The sequence below is a fragment of the Ochotona princeps genome, chromosome 4, assembly GCF_030435755.1.
Source record: "Ochotona princeps isolate mOchPri1 chromosome 4, mOchPri1.hap1, whole genome shotgun sequence".
Lineage (NCBI taxonomy): Eukaryota > Metazoa > Chordata > Mammalia > Lagomorpha > Ochotonidae > Ochotona > Ochotona princeps.
The window spans coordinates 110,561,968-110,581,193 of NC_080835.1; the positions used below are offsets into that span (position 1 = coordinate 110,561,968).

A 19,226-nucleotide genomic window follows, 5' to 3' on the forward strand; every position below is an offset into this window, starting at 1 on the left:
TCACTCCTCAAGTGGCTGCAGTGGCACGAGCTGAGCTGACCTAAAGCCAGGAAGCAGGAGCCTCTTCCAGTTTCCCACGTGGGTGCAGGGTCCCAAGACTTAGGACCATCCTCCTCTGCCTTACCAGGCCACAAACAGGGAGCAAGACTGGAAGTGGAGCACAAGCTGGCACCCATGTGGGATCCTGGCACTTGAAGAAGGAGCATTAGCCGACTGAGCCATCGTGTCATTCTCGCCCCTCTACCATCCCCTCATACATGGTTTTAAACAAAGATCTTCACAAAATTTACTATTTTGGCTCTTAATAATACTTTCCTATATGTTAGTGAAGTAAGGGACTGGATCTTTCTTTTAATATTCTGATAAACTGCTTTGTTTTTTCTCTTTTCCTTAAAATTAAGGTTTCTGTCTTTCTCCTTCACTTTGCTACCTGTTTTTGCTAAATTTCTCATTTGCTTTAGAATCGTAAATAATGCTTACAAAATATTATTCACTAAGCCTCTTAATGTAATCATGTTATAGAATTCAGTTCTTTTGCTTAAGGAGCTAAGATGTAAAGAAACGATTCCGATGCTTATGTCTGCAGAGCTTTGGTTGCTTTATCTGAGACCGGTGTCTGCTTCTCTGTGTGTTTGATGTTTTCCTACTTGGAAAACTGTAAGCAGATAATATTCTAAAATTGCAGGAATAAGAGTCCCATCAAAAGTTATCTATGCCTTCATACAATGGCAGCTTATTTTTGTTGACATTTTATGAAGAATCTGATAATACAAAAATAAAGCCCTGAACTTTAAAAGAGGACCTTCTGTGTCCTTTGGTGAGTTACCATGCTGATATGGAGCGTACATAATAAGAAGTGCATTTTTAAAAAGAATCAAAGTTCTGTTTTTGTTTTATTCTTTAATTTTACAGTTAATTTTACCAGTGATGTCTAAATATGTTTCTTTGAAGTGAATGATAAATTTTCTTATACCCTAATTGTATTATTTCATATTTAGTTTATAAAATAGAAAACCGAGATACAGCATTTGTCATTTATGAAGTAATAGGAGTTCTTCAAAAAGGTCATAGAAATATTTCTCCTCTGAAAAGTTACCCATGGATCTCATTTTTTGTTTGTTTATGCATCAGGATTTCTTTTGAACTTTTAAAGCTCCTTTCTGTTAGAAACAGGGTCCAGCATAGGTGTTTGGTGTAGCAGTTAAGATGCTGAGTGGAACACCGGAATTCCATGGTAGAATGCCTGAGTGTAGTTGCAGGTATCACTTCTGCTTCTGGCTTTCTGAGAGGAAGCCGATGACAGCTTAGGAGAACTGAGTTGAAATCTTAGGTCCTGGCGCTAGCCCAGCACAGCCTCTCCTCTTGTGCTTTTAGGAAGCACATTGGCAGATCAATCAATCAGTTACTCTCTTCTCCCTCCTACTTTTAAAGTAACATAAAAAGTAGGACCTGAGCTCGTACAGGGATATTTTATTTATATAAACTTTTTCAAGCTCTTAGAGTACCTGCTGGTTATTTACTTATTAGTAGTATATATTATGCCAAGGCAGTACTCCTGAATTTTGAATATACAGAGGTCAATAAAGCATGACTTTTGCTTTTGAATAGTCACATAATTGATAATTCAAAATGATGTAATTCTTTGAGCACATGGAATGTAGTACTATGGTTACCTCTAATTGTTTCTGTTCAGTGAAGACTTACACGGACACTTTAGCTTGTTGTGAGCACTAACCAAAAATTATCTCTGTGAAAGGAGTGGGTACAACCATTCAGGTAGAAGAAATTGTGAAGGAGTGATAAAAAGGCTGTTGTATAGACTTCACTGGGCCTAGCATTGTGAAATATAGAAATATATTAATAATAACTCTGGATTGTGAAGGGCCTTCCATGCCATGCAGTACAGTGCATTAGTTAGAATTATTGGCTGTGTGCTTAGCCTGCTTTTGTTAGTGTCTTATCTCTGTCACTGCTTAATCACAGTTCTTTCCACATGATGTTCTTCTGAAAATCAGAATCTAGTAAGCTAAGTGTTCAATACTGTCAACTTCTGATTTTTTATAGTAAAAAAAAATAAGAGACTAAGTTTTATTTTTTGTTGTTGTTGGTTTTTTTTGTTGTTGTTGTTGTTGTTTTTTGGTTTCTGAGACTAAGTTTTAAATATGAGTTACAGGATCTGATTTAAAAGCCAAACTGTAAGAAAGAAAAGCAGAAGCCAGAAAAGTAAGAAAAAGTGCCGTGGTATAGGAATGCCATCATAGTATGTTGTAAGAGAAATATATTATCTAAGATTATCATGAGAAAATACTTGTTTCTTTTCATGTGTCCCTATGAATGTTTCATGTCTAGTACAATGCCTCTTTAAACCCAAATAATGTTCTTCCACATATTTCTGTTCAAAGTTTTTAACTAACACTGTCAGATGGCCAGTTACTAAAGTATTATAAGCTCATCAATCTGAGATGCAATATAAATAATATTTAAGTGTTTGCTGGTAAAATTTTTGAGTGCTTAAGTAAAATTCTGTATGCTGTAAACCCAGAATATGTGCATTCACTGAGCCAGCCAACTGAACTTCCTTCCTTTCTGATTAATTGTGGAGTGTCTCTGTGAGCTGGTAAGACTGTCAGAATCTAATACATTTAAAGTGGCCAGCAGATGAAGAGATTCCTTGTCTTTTAAAATACTTAGAATTTTTCATGTTGTTTAGTTTGTTAAATAAAATTAGAATTACCATTAGTTATGAAAATATAGAGAACTTTTTTAGAAATGAAAATTGCAGTACTGTGAGCAGTTATGTTATGGGGGTGGGCATTTACTTCCTTGATTTATTATGTGTGGAGTGCAGATAGCTGTGTGGAAGCCACAGTCCTTTGTCATCACCGTCGTCGCCTGCTCTGGATGACCCTATTGCAGAAATCCAGGAGAGGCTATCCTTGTAACACCTGAGCTCTCCTTTACCTGAAAGTCAGGAGCTATGACTACCCGTGATTGTTCAGGAAGAAAATACTCAGCTTAAATGTAAATTTAGGCACACACATCCCCACCATTTAAAGAATTAGTTATGTAGTTAGTTATTTGAGTGGGGACAGACGGACCTGTCTGCCCTTCACTCCCCAGATGCCTGCAGCAGCTAGATGAGCTAGGGCCAAAGCCAAGAACTGGCTACTTAGTGTACACTGCAGAAACACAGGGATGTGAGGCACCACCCGCTGCTTCGTAGTGTCTGCATTACCTAAAAGTTAGAGTCAGCTGGGGCCAGGAGCTAAACTCATGTATTCTGATAAGGGAGGCAGTTGTCTAACTGCTCAGCTTAACGCCCATTCCTTCCTTCATCAACTTTTGTAGTGAATTCATCCCTGTCCCCTATACCTTTTTTTTTTTTTTTTTTAATGTGACAGACATAGAGAGACAAAGAGTTCCCATCTGTTGGTTCTTTTCTCCAAATGTCTGCATGCTGAACCAGAAATTCAATCCAGGTCTCCCACATGGGTTGCAGGAACCAAACTGCTTTAACCATCTGACCTGCTGCCTCCTAGAATCCGCATAAGCAGAAGCTGGAATTGGAAACCAGGACCAAGAGTCAAGCTCAAGTATTCCAGTCTGGAATGCGGGCATCCTAACTAGCACCTTAACCATTTGTCCAAACACCTGCTCCCTACTTATGACTTTAACTGACAAAGCTTTTTGTGAAAACTAAGACATTTCCGTTTTTAATAACTTTGGTTCTGCTAGACCCTACCAATTTAATTTGCCTTTAAAACTTCTTTTAGTGCCCCAAGTTCTTCAGAGCTGCACAGCATTCATTGAGAGATATGGCATTGTTGATGGAATATATCGTCTCTCCGGAGTTGCCTCCAATATCCAGAGACTGCGGTAAAGACTTACGACATTTTCATTTTCATTCGTATTTCACTGTTAAAATTATTTCAAAATTTAGTTATTTATTCTGACAACTTATTCTGTATAGTTTTTTTGTCAAAATAATTTAGATTAAATAGGAATTTTAACGTATTTGAACAAAACCCATGTTGTTCTCTGGGCATGTTTCCTAAATGACTGGCCTCCATGTTTCTAAGCACCATGCCCCTTAACTCTCACAGAACCTGTTTTTGTTTTTCACAATGTGTGAAGATTTTAGCAAATTGAATCTGAGCCATGAGAGGTGAAATGTGCATTGTAATGAATTTTACTTAGCTCTTAATTGAAATTGTTGGAGTGAAACTTTTTCTAATCAACTTTAACCCTAAATTCTGTAGTGTCTGCTTAAGTGTGCATGTCTGCATATTCCATATCCTACCCAGGATCTTCTTTGAGACAGAACACTTTTACTTCTCCTTGTGGATTCTAGTCCATTCCTAACATGCTATTGTACTTGGTGCATGACGACTACCATTCTCCAGGAATTTTAGTAATTTAAATAACTGCACAGTTCACCTCTGTTCCCAGGAATATGTGTTTGGAAATATCTAAATTGGTCCTCATACCAAAAATGGTTTATATTTTTACTTTTAGATATAGGAAACCTTATTTTAAGATTGCTCACACGTATTAATCCTCCATGTAAGTGATTAAGTGTTCTCATGCCAGTGGGTTAGTATTAACTAGCATCCTTGAGAATGAGTTTTATAGTTTGAGAAAAAAAAAATTTCTTTCACTCTAATGCTGTTAAAATTTGATGTTGCCTAGGAATTGCTTTGCCTTGTTTTTAGCTTCCTTCTCCCACTTCAGTAAGCATACCTGAGCTATTCAACTTGTTTCTGTGACATTTCTGTACATATGTAGTCATTCATGGATCCAAGTCGCCACTGAGCCATAGGGTCTGGAATTGCCAAGCTATTGGAGATTGGGAACCCTATTTTTAAATCTGTGTCTAATTAGAGCGGCTCTTTAATATGGGCTTCAGAAGCTACTGTTTATTTCAATACTTATGTGCTTAATTTCTGCATAAAAAAATGACTGCCTGATAAGACAGACAGTGCTGAAGTGCAGATGTAATTTATATGAAATATGATTTTGGAAAAAAAAAACTGGGGTAGAAGTGAGCACTTTGTGGTCTTAGCTTTTTGTTTTTAAGTCATGTATTTACTTTCTTTTAATAAAAAAATCATGTTATTTTGCTTTCTTCTGTCTGTGTTAGTCATGAATTTGACTCTGAACATGTCCCCGACTTGACGAAGGAGCCGTATGTTCAAGATATCCACTCTGTGGGCTCTCTCTGTAAGCTGTACTTCCGAGAGCTCCCAAACCCTCTGCTTACCTACCAACTGTATGAGAAATTTTCTGTGAGTACAAGTTGTTTTAAACCAAGTTCTTTGTGATATTTCGCTTCAGTTTTCTTCAGAACATGTGAAAAACTATTTTGCTCATATTCAAGAAGTAATTTTATGACTAAAATGGCTCCTTAAAAAGACCATTATGGGGGGCAGCACTGTGGCATAGTAGACTAAACCTCTGCCTGTGATGCCATCATCCCATCTGGACACCAGTTCAAGTCTCAGCAGCTCCACCTGCAATCTGACTCCCATATTGGCCTGGGAAGACAGCATAAGAGGGCCAGTGTCATTGGGCTCCTACACCCATATGGGAGTCCTAGAGGAAACTCTTGGCTTCTTTGGATTGGCCCAGCTCCACCTGTTTTTACAGCCATTGGAGTAGTGAATCAGTGGATGGAAGATCTCTGTCTCTTCTCTCTCAAATCAAAATAAATGAGTCTTTTTAAAAAGTTACGACCAGCTGGATTCGTTTTTGCTGCTTTCACATTGTCATTCTTTTAGTTTCTGACTTTGAGCCATTAATAATTATTGCTCTGACCCCCAGCTTTTTAAAAATTATAGTTGAAAAGATTTCCTCTTTAAGATTTTTTTTTTATTTTCATTGGAAAGTCAGATATACAGAGAGGAGGAGAAACAGAGAGGAAGATCTTCCATACAATGGTTCACTCCCCAAGTGGCCACAATGGCTGGAGCTGAGCCAATCTGAAGCCAGAAGCCAGGAGCTCTTTTGGGTCTCCCATGTGGGTATAGGGTCCCAAGGCCTTGGGCCATCCTCTGCAGCTTTCCCAGGTGTGGAAGGCGAGGACTTTAACCACTATGTTATTGCGCCGGGCCCTTGAAAAGATTTCAATGTTTAGGTCATATAAACAGTTTGCTTGCCTAATAATAGTATGTTATGTTTGTGATTTATCATCAAAGAGTAAAGAGAGTTCATCTGAGTGACAACTGAATTGAAAGTGAAGAACTTTTGTCTTTACCTACAAAGCATACTGGTTTATTTTACATTCCGCCTGTTACAGGATGCCGTTTCTGCAGCAACGGATGAAGAAAGGCTGATAAAAATTCATGATGTCATCCAGCAGCTGCCCCCACCACACTACAGGTAAACCATGTGTTGCTGAGGACCAGTCAGAGGTCAAAGTCAGCTGCTAAGTAAAAGTAGATTTTCCTTTGAGTTTGTAGTTTAGAAAGTTCCATTTTTCTAGAATGAGTGCGTTCATAACTAGAGACATTCCTATTTGCTTATTTGCTTTCTGTCTCCAGGACTTGACACTGTGCTTTAGCATCCAGTAGGTTTTTATGAAATGGATAAGTAATAGAAGAAAGCAGGAGTGAACCAATGACTGACTAAATCTGGAAATTCTTTTTTAAGTTTTGTTTTGGTGTTATTGTTGTTATATCTTAGAAATTTTATTTACTTATTTTTAAAACTCACTTGTATTTTTTTTTGTTTGGACTTAGAAATACGAGAAATTAAACATTAGAAACTTTGGGCCATAAAAGAGCAAAAGATGCGTTCTAAAAAAAAATCAATTTGGGGGGCCTGGTGTGGTAGCCTAGCAGCTAAAGTCCTCACCTTGCATGCACCGGGATCCCATATGGGCACTGGTTCTAATCTCAGCAGCCCTTCTTCCCTTCCAGCTCCCTTCTTGTGACCTGGAAAAGCAATCAAGGATGACCCAAAGCCTTGGGACCCTGCACCCACATGGGAGACCTGGAAGAGGCTCTGGGCTCCTAGATTTGAATAGGCGCAGTTCCGACCATCCTTGCTCTCTCATCCATCCTCTCCTCTCTGTATATCTGCCTTTCCAATAAAAATAAATAAAATCTTAAAAAAAATTTTTTTGTTGGCAAGGAAAAAAACCACTGAATTCCTCATGTGTTTAGGTAATACAGAAATCAAGCAACATAATACTCTTTTTCAAGATTATTTTAATTTTATATTTATATACTAACACCTAAAACTCAGCATGAGATTTTAAAAATCAGCAATTCTAAAAAGATTTATTTATTTAAGAGAGTTGAGAAGAGGAAAGACAGAGAGACAGAGACCCACTATCGGCCTCTTCACTCCCTAATTGGCTACAACAGCCAGGACTGAGCCAGGCTGCAGCCAGGAGCCAGCAGCCTGCTGTGAGTCTCCTGTGTGGGTGACAGGGTCTCAGGTACTTGAACCATCTTGCACTGCTTTTCCCAGGATCCAGAGCACAGGAGCTGGGTTATAACTGGGACAGTCAGAACTTGAATCAGTGCCCGTGAGAGAGGCGTGCATCGCAGGTGGCAGTTTGGCCTGTGACAGAGCAACACCAGCACCAACACTAACATTTTTTAATCAGCACTGGAAGTTAGCACATACTTTTCAGTCAGCACTGTTGATAAAAATGCATCATCACATTGTCCTACTAATACAGCCTGCCTTAAGAGGAGTGTGATGGAATCCAAGAGGCCTAAGAGTCACGGGAAGGTGAAAACTGAGAACCCACTAAGGTGAGCTGTGATGGCAAGTGGAAAGCAATAGGCACGGGCACAGTGAATAAAATTACTGACACCTCCCCACAAAGGAGCAAAAGACCATTTCAGTCTCAGAATTAACAGATGAAGACGTTGAGGAACTACCAGATGAAGAATTTTTAAAAAGCATTTTAATGCCTGTGAAAAATAGCAAGAAGCCCATTCAGGAGTTCAGAGAATTTAAGGAGTACATTGCCCAGGAAATGCCACCTCTGAAACAAATGAAACTGAAGTATTAGAAATGAAGAATACAATACAGCAGGTTCCCAAGATTAGCGGGGAAAAGAAATAATCAAAATAAGGAAAGAAGGAAGTGAAAAAAGAGACCAAAGAAACTATACATAAAATCAACAAGTCAGAAAGTTGGTTCTTTGAGAAAATCAGCAAAAGATTCTTCATTAGCTGAACTAATTTTTTAAAAAGTGGAGAAAATATGACTCAATAGAATCAGAGATGAAAAAGGAATATAACAGTGGATTTTTCTGATATACATTGAATGAACAGGTACTATTACAATCAACTATATGCCAACAATTGAAAGACCTAGAATAAATGGATAGATTCTTGGACTCATAGAATTTACTGAAATTAAATCATGCGGTAATTGAAAATCGCCATAGACCTATACCCAGAATGGAAACTGAATCATAATGAAATCCCTGCCAAACAAGAAAAGCCCAGGATTAGATGGCTACACTGTTGAATTGCACAGATTTTTCGAGAACTTACTCCAATTCTCCACAAGCTATTCAAAACAAAGAAAAAGGGATGCAATCCTTACAAACTATTTCTATGAAGCCAACATCACCCAACCTCCAAAGCCAGTTAGAGATAGAACAGAGAAAGAGAACCAGGCCTGATATGTATGATGAGCATGGATGGAGAAATCCTCAACAGGTGAGGCAGCATGGGCTCCTCCAGGGGTGTGTTCCGTGCCATGTGGAGTGCACTGTCAAAAGAAGTCCAGGAGCACGTGGGCACAGACCAGTTTGGGAACAAATACTACTATGTCCCGGAGTACAAGAACTGGAGAAGACAAACAATTCAAGAGAGAAGAATTGTAGAAGCAGCAAATAAAAAAGAAGTAGAGTATGAAGTAAGAAATATCCTGAAAGATTGGGAGGCTTGGGTTAGAAGCACCAGAAAACTGCCCCCACCATGGAGTGGGTGGCTGGAAAGGTCGAGAGACAGGGATCACGCACTCCTCATCACTGCCTGACGCCCCAGATGCCGACAACAGCTGGGGCCGGGCCAGGCCGATGCCAGGAGCCGGGGACACCATCCAGGTCTCCCCCTTGATCATCAAGGACTTAACTAGTTGAGCCATCACATTCTACCTCCTTGGATAAAATATTTTAAAATGAAAAATATACAGAAGAAATGAAAAACCAAAAACCAAGACTTTTATGAAAAAGATAGACTCACAAGTGAAGAGGGCAGAGAGGAATTCCTGGTCCCACCTATTCAAACTCAGATTAAAGAACATGCCTCCACTCCATACTTTGGGAAGGAAGGGCCCTCTGTGGCTCCCACCAGCACTGGCAAAACCTTCCAGCCAGAATCCTGGATGCCACATGATGGCAAGAGCTGCCATCAGTAAATGCATATAGTAAAATCATTTTATTTCTGCAGATGTAATTATTTTAACAAATAAAATAGTACTTAAAAGTTTTTTGAAAAAAATCTTCAACAGAATACTAGCAAACAGAACCCAACAGTACATTAGACAGTTCATTCACCTGGACCAGGTGGGATTTATACCTGGCATGCATGGATGGTTTAACATATGCAAATCAAATTATATATAACATATCAAGTAATTGAAGAAAACCATATGACCATCTCAATAGATGCAGAGAAGGCACTTGATAAAATACAACACCACTTCATGCTAAAAATGCTAAGCAAACTAGGCATAAAAGGAATCTCCTTTAACACAATAAAAGCAATATACAGAAACTCAGTATCAGCATCATACTGAACGGGGAAAGACTAGAATCTTTTCCACTAAGATATAGAACTAGACAAATACGTCCATTTCCACCACTGCTATGCAAGATGTTATTGAAAGTTCTTACTAGAGCTATTAGGCAAGAAAAAGAAATTAAAGGAATTCAAGTCATAAATGAGGAATTAAAATTATCCCTGTTCGCAGATGGCATGATTCTGTACATAGAAGAACAGAAAGATTAAACAAAGGTACTATTGGAACTCAGAGCTTGGCAGAATAGCAGGATACAAAATCAAGGAACATAAGTCAGTGGGCCTAGTGTACACAACTCCATAGCTGAGAAAGAATTTGCGAGTGCAGTCCTCTTTAAAGTAGTGGAGAAGAGTCTTAAATACCTTAAACCTAACAAAAAAATGTGAAGAATCTATCCTGGTAGTTAACAAACATATAAAAAAAAAAAAGAAAGGCATTAAAAGATAGAGAAGTGTACCATGTTCCTGGATCAGTAGAATCAGCATCATCAAAATGTCCAAACTCAGAAGCTTCTATAAAGCAAAGGAAATGATCAGCAAAATGAAGAAGCACCCAACAGAATGGGAGAAAATCTTTGTACACTACACAACAGATAGGGAACTCATATCCTGGAATTAACTGCACAAGCTTCAGAATCTCAGTGACAGCAAAACAAACAAGCTTGTAAAGAAACAAGTGAAGCAAAATATCAGACATTTTTCAAAAGAACAAATTCAAATGGCTAATAAACATTTGAAAAAATGTTCAGGCTCCTGAGCTAGTAGGGAAATACAAAGAAAAACTACATTGAGGTTTACCTAACTCCATTGAGATTAGCCTACATTTAGAAATACACTAACAACACCTGTTGGCGAGGATTTTGGGGGGAAAAGCTACCCTACTCACCATTGATGGAGTATAGGCTAGTGCAGCCGCTATGGAAGTAAGTATGGAGAGTGCTCGGACAACTGAAAATGGATCTACAGCTCTCCCACTCCAGGGAATATGTCACAAGGAAGTGAAATCTATGTGTGGAACAGTGGCCTACAGCCCCATATTTATAGCAGCACGATCTACAATAGCGAAGACATGGAAACAATCCAGGCGCCTGTCAAAAGAGGAATAGATGAAGAAACTATGGTACACCTACTCTGTGGAATATTAGTGAGGCATTAGAAAGAATGAAATTCTACCATTTGCAATAAAATGGTCCAAATTGGAGTGAAATAAGCCAATCCTAAAATGACAACTATCATACGTTCTCTGATACAAGGCAACTCATGCAAAATACAATCTAAATATTTACATAGGTAAACATGTATATACATATATTCTCATAGATGGTCTATGTAATTGAGATTAGCATACTAGGAACTGAAGATACAGTGCAATATGCATCTCTGCTCTTAAATAAAAGGGTTAAATATATCTTGACAATGTAATACTAGATTGTCTACCATCACTCATTAATTAATGATGGGTAATTAACCATTACCCATTAAGTGTAAACAATGCTAGTATACACTTAAATACCACAATGTTGGACTTGAAACTATTGCTGACAGACTCTGCTATTGTAATAATGTAGAAAAAATGGGGCGGGTGGAAAATGGGGAGGGAAGCAGGGGAGGTGGATAGGGGAATCCTTAGACTCTCAAAACTGTCATGGAAAATAATAACAATAAACTCCCACAAGAGATGTATTTATCTGAAACAGTTACAGAGAGGGGAAGGAAAAGGGAAGAGGGTGGGGAAAGGAGAAGCAGGGAGGGAAGGAGAAAGGGAATGTGAGAGAAGGAGAACCTACCATCCACTGATCCTTTCCAAATGGGTGTTGTGGCCAGGACTGCAGCTAGCCCAAAGCCAGGAGCTTGGAGCCTACTCTGGTGTATCTTATCCATTGACAATTTCTGGGGGATGAAATATTTAGGGCTTCTGCTGCTGCTTTCCCAGGCACATTAGCAGGAAGCTAGATCACAGTTGGAGTAACCAGGACTAGAACTGGCACCCATATGGGGAGCTGGCATTGCAGGTGGCAGCTTTACCCTTTATGGCGCAGCACCAGCCCTTGATTTAAAACTATTACATGAAGGATGACATAAATATCTTTTTGCTCTACATTGAAAGAAAATTACCAATATGCCTTATGCGCATGGTTTTAAACTGTCAGTGGTGGTGCAGTGTTACTGGCTAATCCTTCGCCCTGTAGCACTAACATGATACTGGCACCAGTTCATTTCCTAGCTCTCCCACTTCTAATTCAACTCTCTGCTTACGGCCTAGAAAAGCAGTGGAGAATGGCCCAAGTCAGGATCCTTCACCCTCGTGGGAGACCCAGAAGAGGCTCCTGTCTCCTAATTTTGAATCAACTCAGTTCTAGCCATTGTGACCATTTAGGGAGTGAACCAGAGGATGGAAGACATTCTATCTTGCCTTTTCTTTATGAAATATTCCTTTCAAATAAAAATAAACTTTTTTAAAAAAAACAAACACCATGCAAAGCTGACAGTAAGACATAGTCTCTTACTCCACAACTCTTCACGTCCGATTACTCAGCCAACTCTTTCTCCTATAGTTGACTCTCCTATTTTAAATGGCATGTTTGTGTTTGTAACTATTCCAGAAAATGCTACAGCAAACTTTGAAATTAGCATCTGCTACTCTGTTGGTATGATCTGTTTTCTTTTGGTATTATGCTTTTTAGATTCTTTCATATTCCGAACATACCTGGTGTTCAGTTGGATATTAATGTATGTTACACATGGGTTAACTCTTGAACCAATCCTTTTATATTCTCACATTCCCCTTGTCAATTCCACCTATCGATTTTTCTCCAGAACCTCTGTTGACTTTTCTTTTTAAAGCTTTTTTTCTTTGCTTCTATTTGTTTGAAAGGCAGTGTGACAGAGAGACAAAGACCTTCCTTCTGTAGTTAACCCACTGCACCCTTGCTGCATTTTTTAAATGTATTTGCAAGAATGAACTTCCCCTCCTCTTGACTGTCTGACTGATCCTACTTTGTAACATCCTACTCTTGTTTCTTGGGTGTACCAGAATGCCTGGCCCATAATTTGCATTTGCTCCAGAATTGCTGTGGGGCAGATACCTTAGAAGCAGGGACTTTGGAGCCACGCTGATTTGGCTTGAATCCCAGCACTGACACTGCTTGTTTTCAAGCATGTAACCTCCAGTGAGCTGCCACTTTCTCCTTCTTATGAGGGAGAAGATTCTGTTCTTTTTGGATTGTTGTGAAAGTTAAATGAGACTCCCTGGAAAAACCTAGAGTAACTTTTTTCTTTTTGATTCCTATTGGGCTCATCTAAATCTGGGTGGTTAATATGGAGACCATAATTTAGCTTGCTGTGTTGTTTCAAATCATAGAATCTTTTTATTTCTGTTTCTGATTTACTGCCTTTAATAGTTTCAATTGCTATACAGTTAGAAAGGGAATACGTTAAGACAAGGTTAATAATAAGTAATGCATGTGCATGTGTATTTGTGTGTGTCCATATCATTTAATTTATACTTACACTGACATTGTAACTTCAAAAATATTCCATTGTTTAATCTCATAATATTTGAAAATCTTTCAATAAAGCAAATTCTGAATGGACAAGATAAATTATACTATAAGGGTTTGAGGTAGTGTCTTTATTCCAAAAACATACTTTTAATTCAAATATTAGTGAATTGTTTTTAGCCTTGTAAAATACTACTTTTTTCTTTCATAGAAGAAATCTTCAAATCTTTTTTGTTGTTGGTCTTCTGCAAATAGAAAACTATAACTTCAAAATATCATTTAGTTCAGAAACTAGCATTTGTGGAGGATTCACTCTTAACAATACTTAATCCTTAGTAGACAGTAAAAAAATTTACTAGGATTTGTATCAGCTAATTTTTCATTTTACTCTTGAAAACGTCCATATTAATTAGTGGTTAATTAATTTATGCTCTACATTGCCACATGTTTCCTTCTATTAATATGGTTTATTTCACTTCCAGAACACTGGAGTTCCTGATGAGACATTTGTCTCTTCTAGCTGACTACTGTTCCATCACAAATATGCATGCTAAAAATTTAGCAATTGTTTGGGCTCCAAATCTGCTAAGGTAATTTACATTTATGACCTTTGGAAAACCTAATTATGCCAAGTAGAAGTTCAGTTCACCAGTATACCATAAGGTAATTTTTGAAAAGTAAAACAAATATATCCTTTTTATTACTGTCTCCCTGAAACAAGCAACTGGGGTTTAATTAAAGGACTGTAAGAGTAAGATTTCTTCTTCTGGCTTGTCTGTGATGTACTCATAGAAAGCGAGCTGTTGTTTAAGAATGTTACCTTTGACTGTCTGGTGGGAATGTTGTCTGCCTCACAGATCCAAGCAGATAGAATCTGCCTGCTTCAGTGGAACGGCGGCCTTCATGGAGGTGAGGATCCAGTCGGTGGTTGTGGAGTTCATCCTCAATCACGCGGATGTGCTTTTCAGTGGCAAGAGCAGCGCAGTCATGCAGGAAGGGGCAGGTAAGCCCCGGGGGGTTTCTGTTACTGCCAACACGGGGAGCAGAACTGTAAGATTTAAAAAGATATGTTATTGGGAGAAGGCAGCTCATCTGCATCTCCCAGAATGAAGGCTTGACAGCTATTTTGCGTTTACATACTGAATACTACATACTAGACCTACTGTGATCTTAAGTTCATAACACATTTAAAAAAAAAACTCGTCACCTGTCATTGGTGCATATAAAGGTATAATGTGAAGCAGCAGAAGAAAATTTCTTCTAAAACTAAAAATATTTGAGTGATGGTTCTTCCTTGGTAGCTTTTAAGAAAGGAAAATGTTTAAATTGATAGAGAATTACATGTATGTTTATGCCTCACTGTTAACTCTATGTCACTTGTTTCTCAGTATAGAATGTTGTGATTTTTACTATTTTAAAAGCTTAAAGAGAATTAGAAATAACACAGAGACTGGACTGCTCTCCCAGAGTTGTCCCTAACCTGCTATCTGTCCTGTTGTTTTTGAAGCCTCTCTCTCAAGGCCCAAGTCCCTGCTCGTGTCCTCCCCCTCCACCAAGCTGCTAACGTTGGAGGAAGCCCAGGCGCGAACGCAGGCTCAGGTCAACTCTCCGATTGTGACTGAAAATAAATACATTGAAGTCGGAGAAGGACCTGCTGCACTTCAGGGAAAATTTCATACCATAATTGAGTTCCCCCTGGAAAGGTACATTTCGTTAACTACTAATTAAAATATGATTTTAATAACTGTGTGTTATTTTTGTTTTCTTATAGTTTTGATTTTCATTTTGTGTCTTAGTATTTTCTTTCAAGATTTGGTTACTTATTTGAAAGGCAGGATGACAGGAGCAGGGACACTGGGGGGGGCAGAAAAAGATTTTGCACCTGTTGGGTCACTGCACAAATGGCCAGGAGTCAGGAACCCCATCCTTGTCTTCCAGGTGGATAACAGAGGCTCAAGCACTTTGACCATCATCCATTGCTTTCCCAGGCAATTAGCAGAAAAATACATTGGACTCAAAGTGGCTTAATGCACTGCTTTACAACGGGGGCCTGGTGTTTTAATATTCCTGTGTTAAATTCTGGGCCGGTGTCAGGAAAACCTGTTCAGATGGAGGTAGATTACATTAACCCTGCCTCAAAAGTGGCAACTAGGATTTTACCTAAGCATTATGGTATTGTGTGATTTTTTTTAAAAGGAAATCCAGTCAGTTACACAGGGAGAATGGAGCTAAGAATAAAGAAAATGCAGTGTGTGTGCCAGGCTTTTGTCTGTAAGACATACTTTGAAGCTTATTTAGAAATAAGCTGTGTTGGAAGATTATTCAAAAGGTAATGCATGGACAGTGACTTGTGGGATTCATTCTACATGAAGACTAGAACGGTTAAGTGGTTCTCAAGCTTCCAACAGCAGCAAAGCAGCACCTAGGATCTGTCACTCCACTCCAGAGCACTGTGTCAGAAACTGGGAGCGGGCCACAGCCACTCACTCTTTCATTACGCTCCCAGGCCACTCTGGCATGTGTTGGTCTCTGAGAACCACTGCACAGTAGGCATGCTCTCAGTGTCTCCTCCAGCTCTGAAAGTTTCCATTTCTCTAGAGAAATGATGGTTTCTCTATTTTCTTTACGAAGTTGTCATAGGAGGATTCATATGTAAACTCAGTTTTAATAGCTCGCTTCTCTGTTGGCTGTTAGAAATAAGTATTTCAGTTTTCTGGACTGAATAAACTAAATTTTAGAATTTGTTCTTTCGATATACTCCTCTAACTTCCAGTCAGTTCCCATGACTAAAGATGTTGTGATATTAAAATTTTAGAGCATTAGCTCATACCTTTTTGTACCTATACTTTGAGAAACAGAGAGAGAGAGATGGACTGTGTGAAAGTTCACTCCCCAAATGCCTGCAGTAGCTGTTCCTAGGCCGTGCCATAGCTTGGACCTTGGAACTCAATACAGGTTTCCTGTGTGAGTGGCACAGACCCAATTACTGGGTCTGTTACCTGCTGTCTGCCAGGGCGCACACCGATGGGAATGTGGGATTGGAATTGGAGCTGACACTCGGACCCAGGCCCTCCAGTATGGGATTTAGATAATGCCAGCGCCCTTACTGGAGTCTTAGCCCCAGACCAGATACTTGCCTCAGTCACAGCTGTCTTTCTGAAGTCGTAGTAAACAGTGTTGGGATATGAACAGACCTGGGGTTTACTAGTTAACAATGCTGTAAGATGAGGGTAATGGAGGCTGCCCTGTGTGGTGTTATCTGACTCAAGGGTGTACTTGTGAAAGGCAGTTACAGTGCCTGGCATGAGTGTGTGAGAGCTTCCTTTCCCTTTTTTCCCCCACTTTTTCCATTTCCCTTTCCTTTTCCTTCCCTTTCCTTGCTTTTATCTTTTATTCTTTCTACTCATTACTAAAACATTATCAACTGTATTTTATTGTGGAGGATAAATATTTTATATTTCCGGACAGGTTTTATTGCCACTTATTTTGCAGGTTATGAGGCTGAAGCTACATATGCAGTTATTTGTAAGAACAGTCGTGACTCTAGTGACTGGTATTCCCACTGGCACATGCAGTTTCTTCTTGCTGTCATGGCACTGTGTAGAGGATGGGTGTCTGCTTCCTGTTTCAGCTGTGCTTTTCCAGACTGCTTCTATCATTTGCTCCTTTTTCTGGAAGAAGAGAGAGGTTGTTGATTCTCTAAATACTGATGGTTAGTTATGTTCTGTCTCACAGGAAGAGGCCTCAAAATAAAATGAAAAAGTCTCCTGTTGGCAGCTGGCGTTCTTTTTTTAACCTGGGAAAGTCATCTTCCGTGTCTAAACGGAAGTTGCAACGTAACGAGAGTGAGCCTTCCGAGATGAAAGCCATGGCACTGAAAGGTAAGTGCCTTGTCGCGTGTGGTGTCATGGAGCTGGCAGAGCTGTGGCCTGCAGGAGCCTCTGGTGCTGCCACGGTGCTCACTGGTGCTCTGAGAACAGATGCCACATCCTGTTATAATTGACTGCAGCATCACATGGCCTCTGTGGTTTGCACTCCTACATGGTCTTTCACCATTGTTTATCCCAACTTGAAAATTGCATAACTCATATTTCTATACATGGATTTCAATTTTTTTACTAAAATATTGGCTTATATTTTACTTTCTATGGACTTTTTGAAGTATCTGCATATGTAAAAAAATAGCCAGTTTTTTTAAGGACACTCTAGAAATTACACGTGAATTAAAATTCACAATGCATTTGTGTCATAACATATAATTAGTATTAACTGCTGTGTGGTATTTAAGTTAATGGTGTCTATTTCTATAGATTTTTTTTAAATGACAAAACGATGTTTCAGTAAGCCTTTAATGAGTGCAACGCTTATGGTCAAAAATGCTGTCTTTTTACTAGGCGGCTCATTGATGAGAGTGTGTTGTTAGGTAACAAATCTATTACTGTTGAAGAGAGCTGTTAAAATTAGTTTAAAACTTGTTTTACTGATATTAAAGCCTTCTGAATCTGGGAGAAATACAGGTACTTTCTTTTTTTAGGATTTACATTTTTTTAGAAAGTCAGAATTATAGAGAGGAGGAGACACAGACAGATCTTCCATCGTCTGGTTCATTCAAAATGGCAGCAGCTAGAGCTGAGCTTATCTGAAGCCAGAAACCAGGAGCCATTTCTTAGTCTCCCACATGAGTACAGGATCTCAAGACCTTGAGTTATCCTCTGCTGCTTTTCCAGGCCATGAGTAGAGAGCTGGATTAGAACTAGAGCAGTTGGAATATGAATCATACCCAAATAGGCTGCTGGCACTTGTAGGTAGAGAATTAGCTGGTTGAGCCAGCATATGGCTTAGAAGTATTTTATTTTTAAGTAATGTTAGAAGTTTAATCAGTTTATTTAATACATCACTCATTCAACTTAAATTCATATACCTACTGGGTGTATGCTAGGTTTTGCTTAGCAAGCTCTCAGGCAGTAAGACAAACAGGGTGGTACTCTTGCCTTCACAGTATGACTAGGAATCATACGCATAAAAACTAGACTTAATATCAAATCACAGTTATTGGAATAGAAGTTCATATAAAGTATTTATAGTAGGAAGTGTGCCTTCTTTTGGGGAGGGACTAGTGGTCAGATAAGGTGGCCTTGCCCTAGGTTTTGCAGGATTAGAGATTGGCCTAATCACATGGAGCTAAAAATGGTGTTTCCAAGATGGTGGGGAGAAGAACCGTGTGTAAAGAGCCATGTGTAAAGGACTGGCAGAGAAGAGCTGCCATGATAGAAACATACGGAGTGATTTTCAGAAGAGTAGGAGAAGTTCCAGAGAGATGGCCCTGTTCCGTGAAGGCACGGGAGAAGTTGGAGCACAAGTGTTAGCCATGTGCAGCCCAGAGGGGTGACAGCAAATACGAACATTTAGCAAATTAGAGTCAACATGCGTAATTAAAGTGTCTGCATTAGTATCCAAGGACTGTAGTGACAAAGTACCACTAATGGGGGAATTTAAAACATTTTTCTCTGCTCCAGGAAAGAATCTTTTCTTACCTGTCCCTGGTGGTTCATGAAATTCCTCTACTTGTGGCAACGTCACCCCAGACTCATCCTTTGTGTTTTTGTGTCCTTATCTGTTCTTAAAAGGACAGTAGTCAATTGTACCACTTAATTCAAAATTCAAAATAAAAATATATTAAACAAAAAAGGACAGCAGTCATTGAATTTAGCGTCCACTCTAATCTCGTATAGTGCCTTCTCAACAAATTATATTGGCCTTCGGGAACTAGAAGAGATTAAAGAAAAACCTCTCAGTTCATGTTTGTGCACAAGTTCACAATTTCTTAGAGTCAAGTTCAAAATCTTTTCAATGTAACAGAATTTATATTGCAATATAGCAGAAATTGAATAGGATTATCAGAGCTACAGCTAATACATAATTCTTGGGAGTTTAAACATGAGTTGGTAAAAATGCT

At 39.0% G+C, this 19,226-nt stretch overlaps 2 protein-coding genes and 1 pseudogene across 4 annotated transcripts in view; 2 read left to right on the forward strand and 1 right to left on the reverse strand.

The window, feature by feature from the left end:
- Window positions 1-19,226, forward strand: part of ARHGAP32 (Rho GTPase activating protein 32) — a 309,647-nt gene that overhangs the window by 282,172 nt on the left and 8,249 nt on the right. For all 3 annotated transcript variants that reach the window (XM_058664112.1, XM_058664113.1, XM_058664114.1), the window contains 7 exons: window positions 3,774-3,876; window positions 5,141-5,285; window positions 6,296-6,378; window positions 13,753-13,860; window positions 14,128-14,273; window positions 14,778-14,973; window positions 17,006-17,151. In XM_058664112.1, coding sequence (XP_058520095.1) covers window positions 3,774-3,876; window positions 5,141-5,285; window positions 6,296-6,378; window positions 13,753-13,860; window positions 14,128-14,273; window positions 14,778-14,973; window positions 17,006-17,151 — 927 coding nt within the window. The remainder of the gene's footprint in view (window positions 1-3,773; window positions 3,877-5,140; window positions 5,286-6,295; window positions 6,379-13,752; window positions 13,861-14,127; window positions 14,274-14,777; window positions 14,974-17,005; window positions 17,152-19,226) is intronic.
- KCNJ5 (potassium inwardly rectifying channel subfamily J member 5) overlaps window positions 1-19,226 on the reverse strand; it is a 253,758-nt gene that overhangs the window by 136,190 nt on the left and 98,342 nt on the right. The window lies entirely within an intron of this gene.
- LOC101526186 (NADH dehydrogenase [ubiquinone] 1 alpha subcomplex assembly factor 2-like) lies at window positions 8,695-9,387 on the forward strand (annotated as a pseudogene).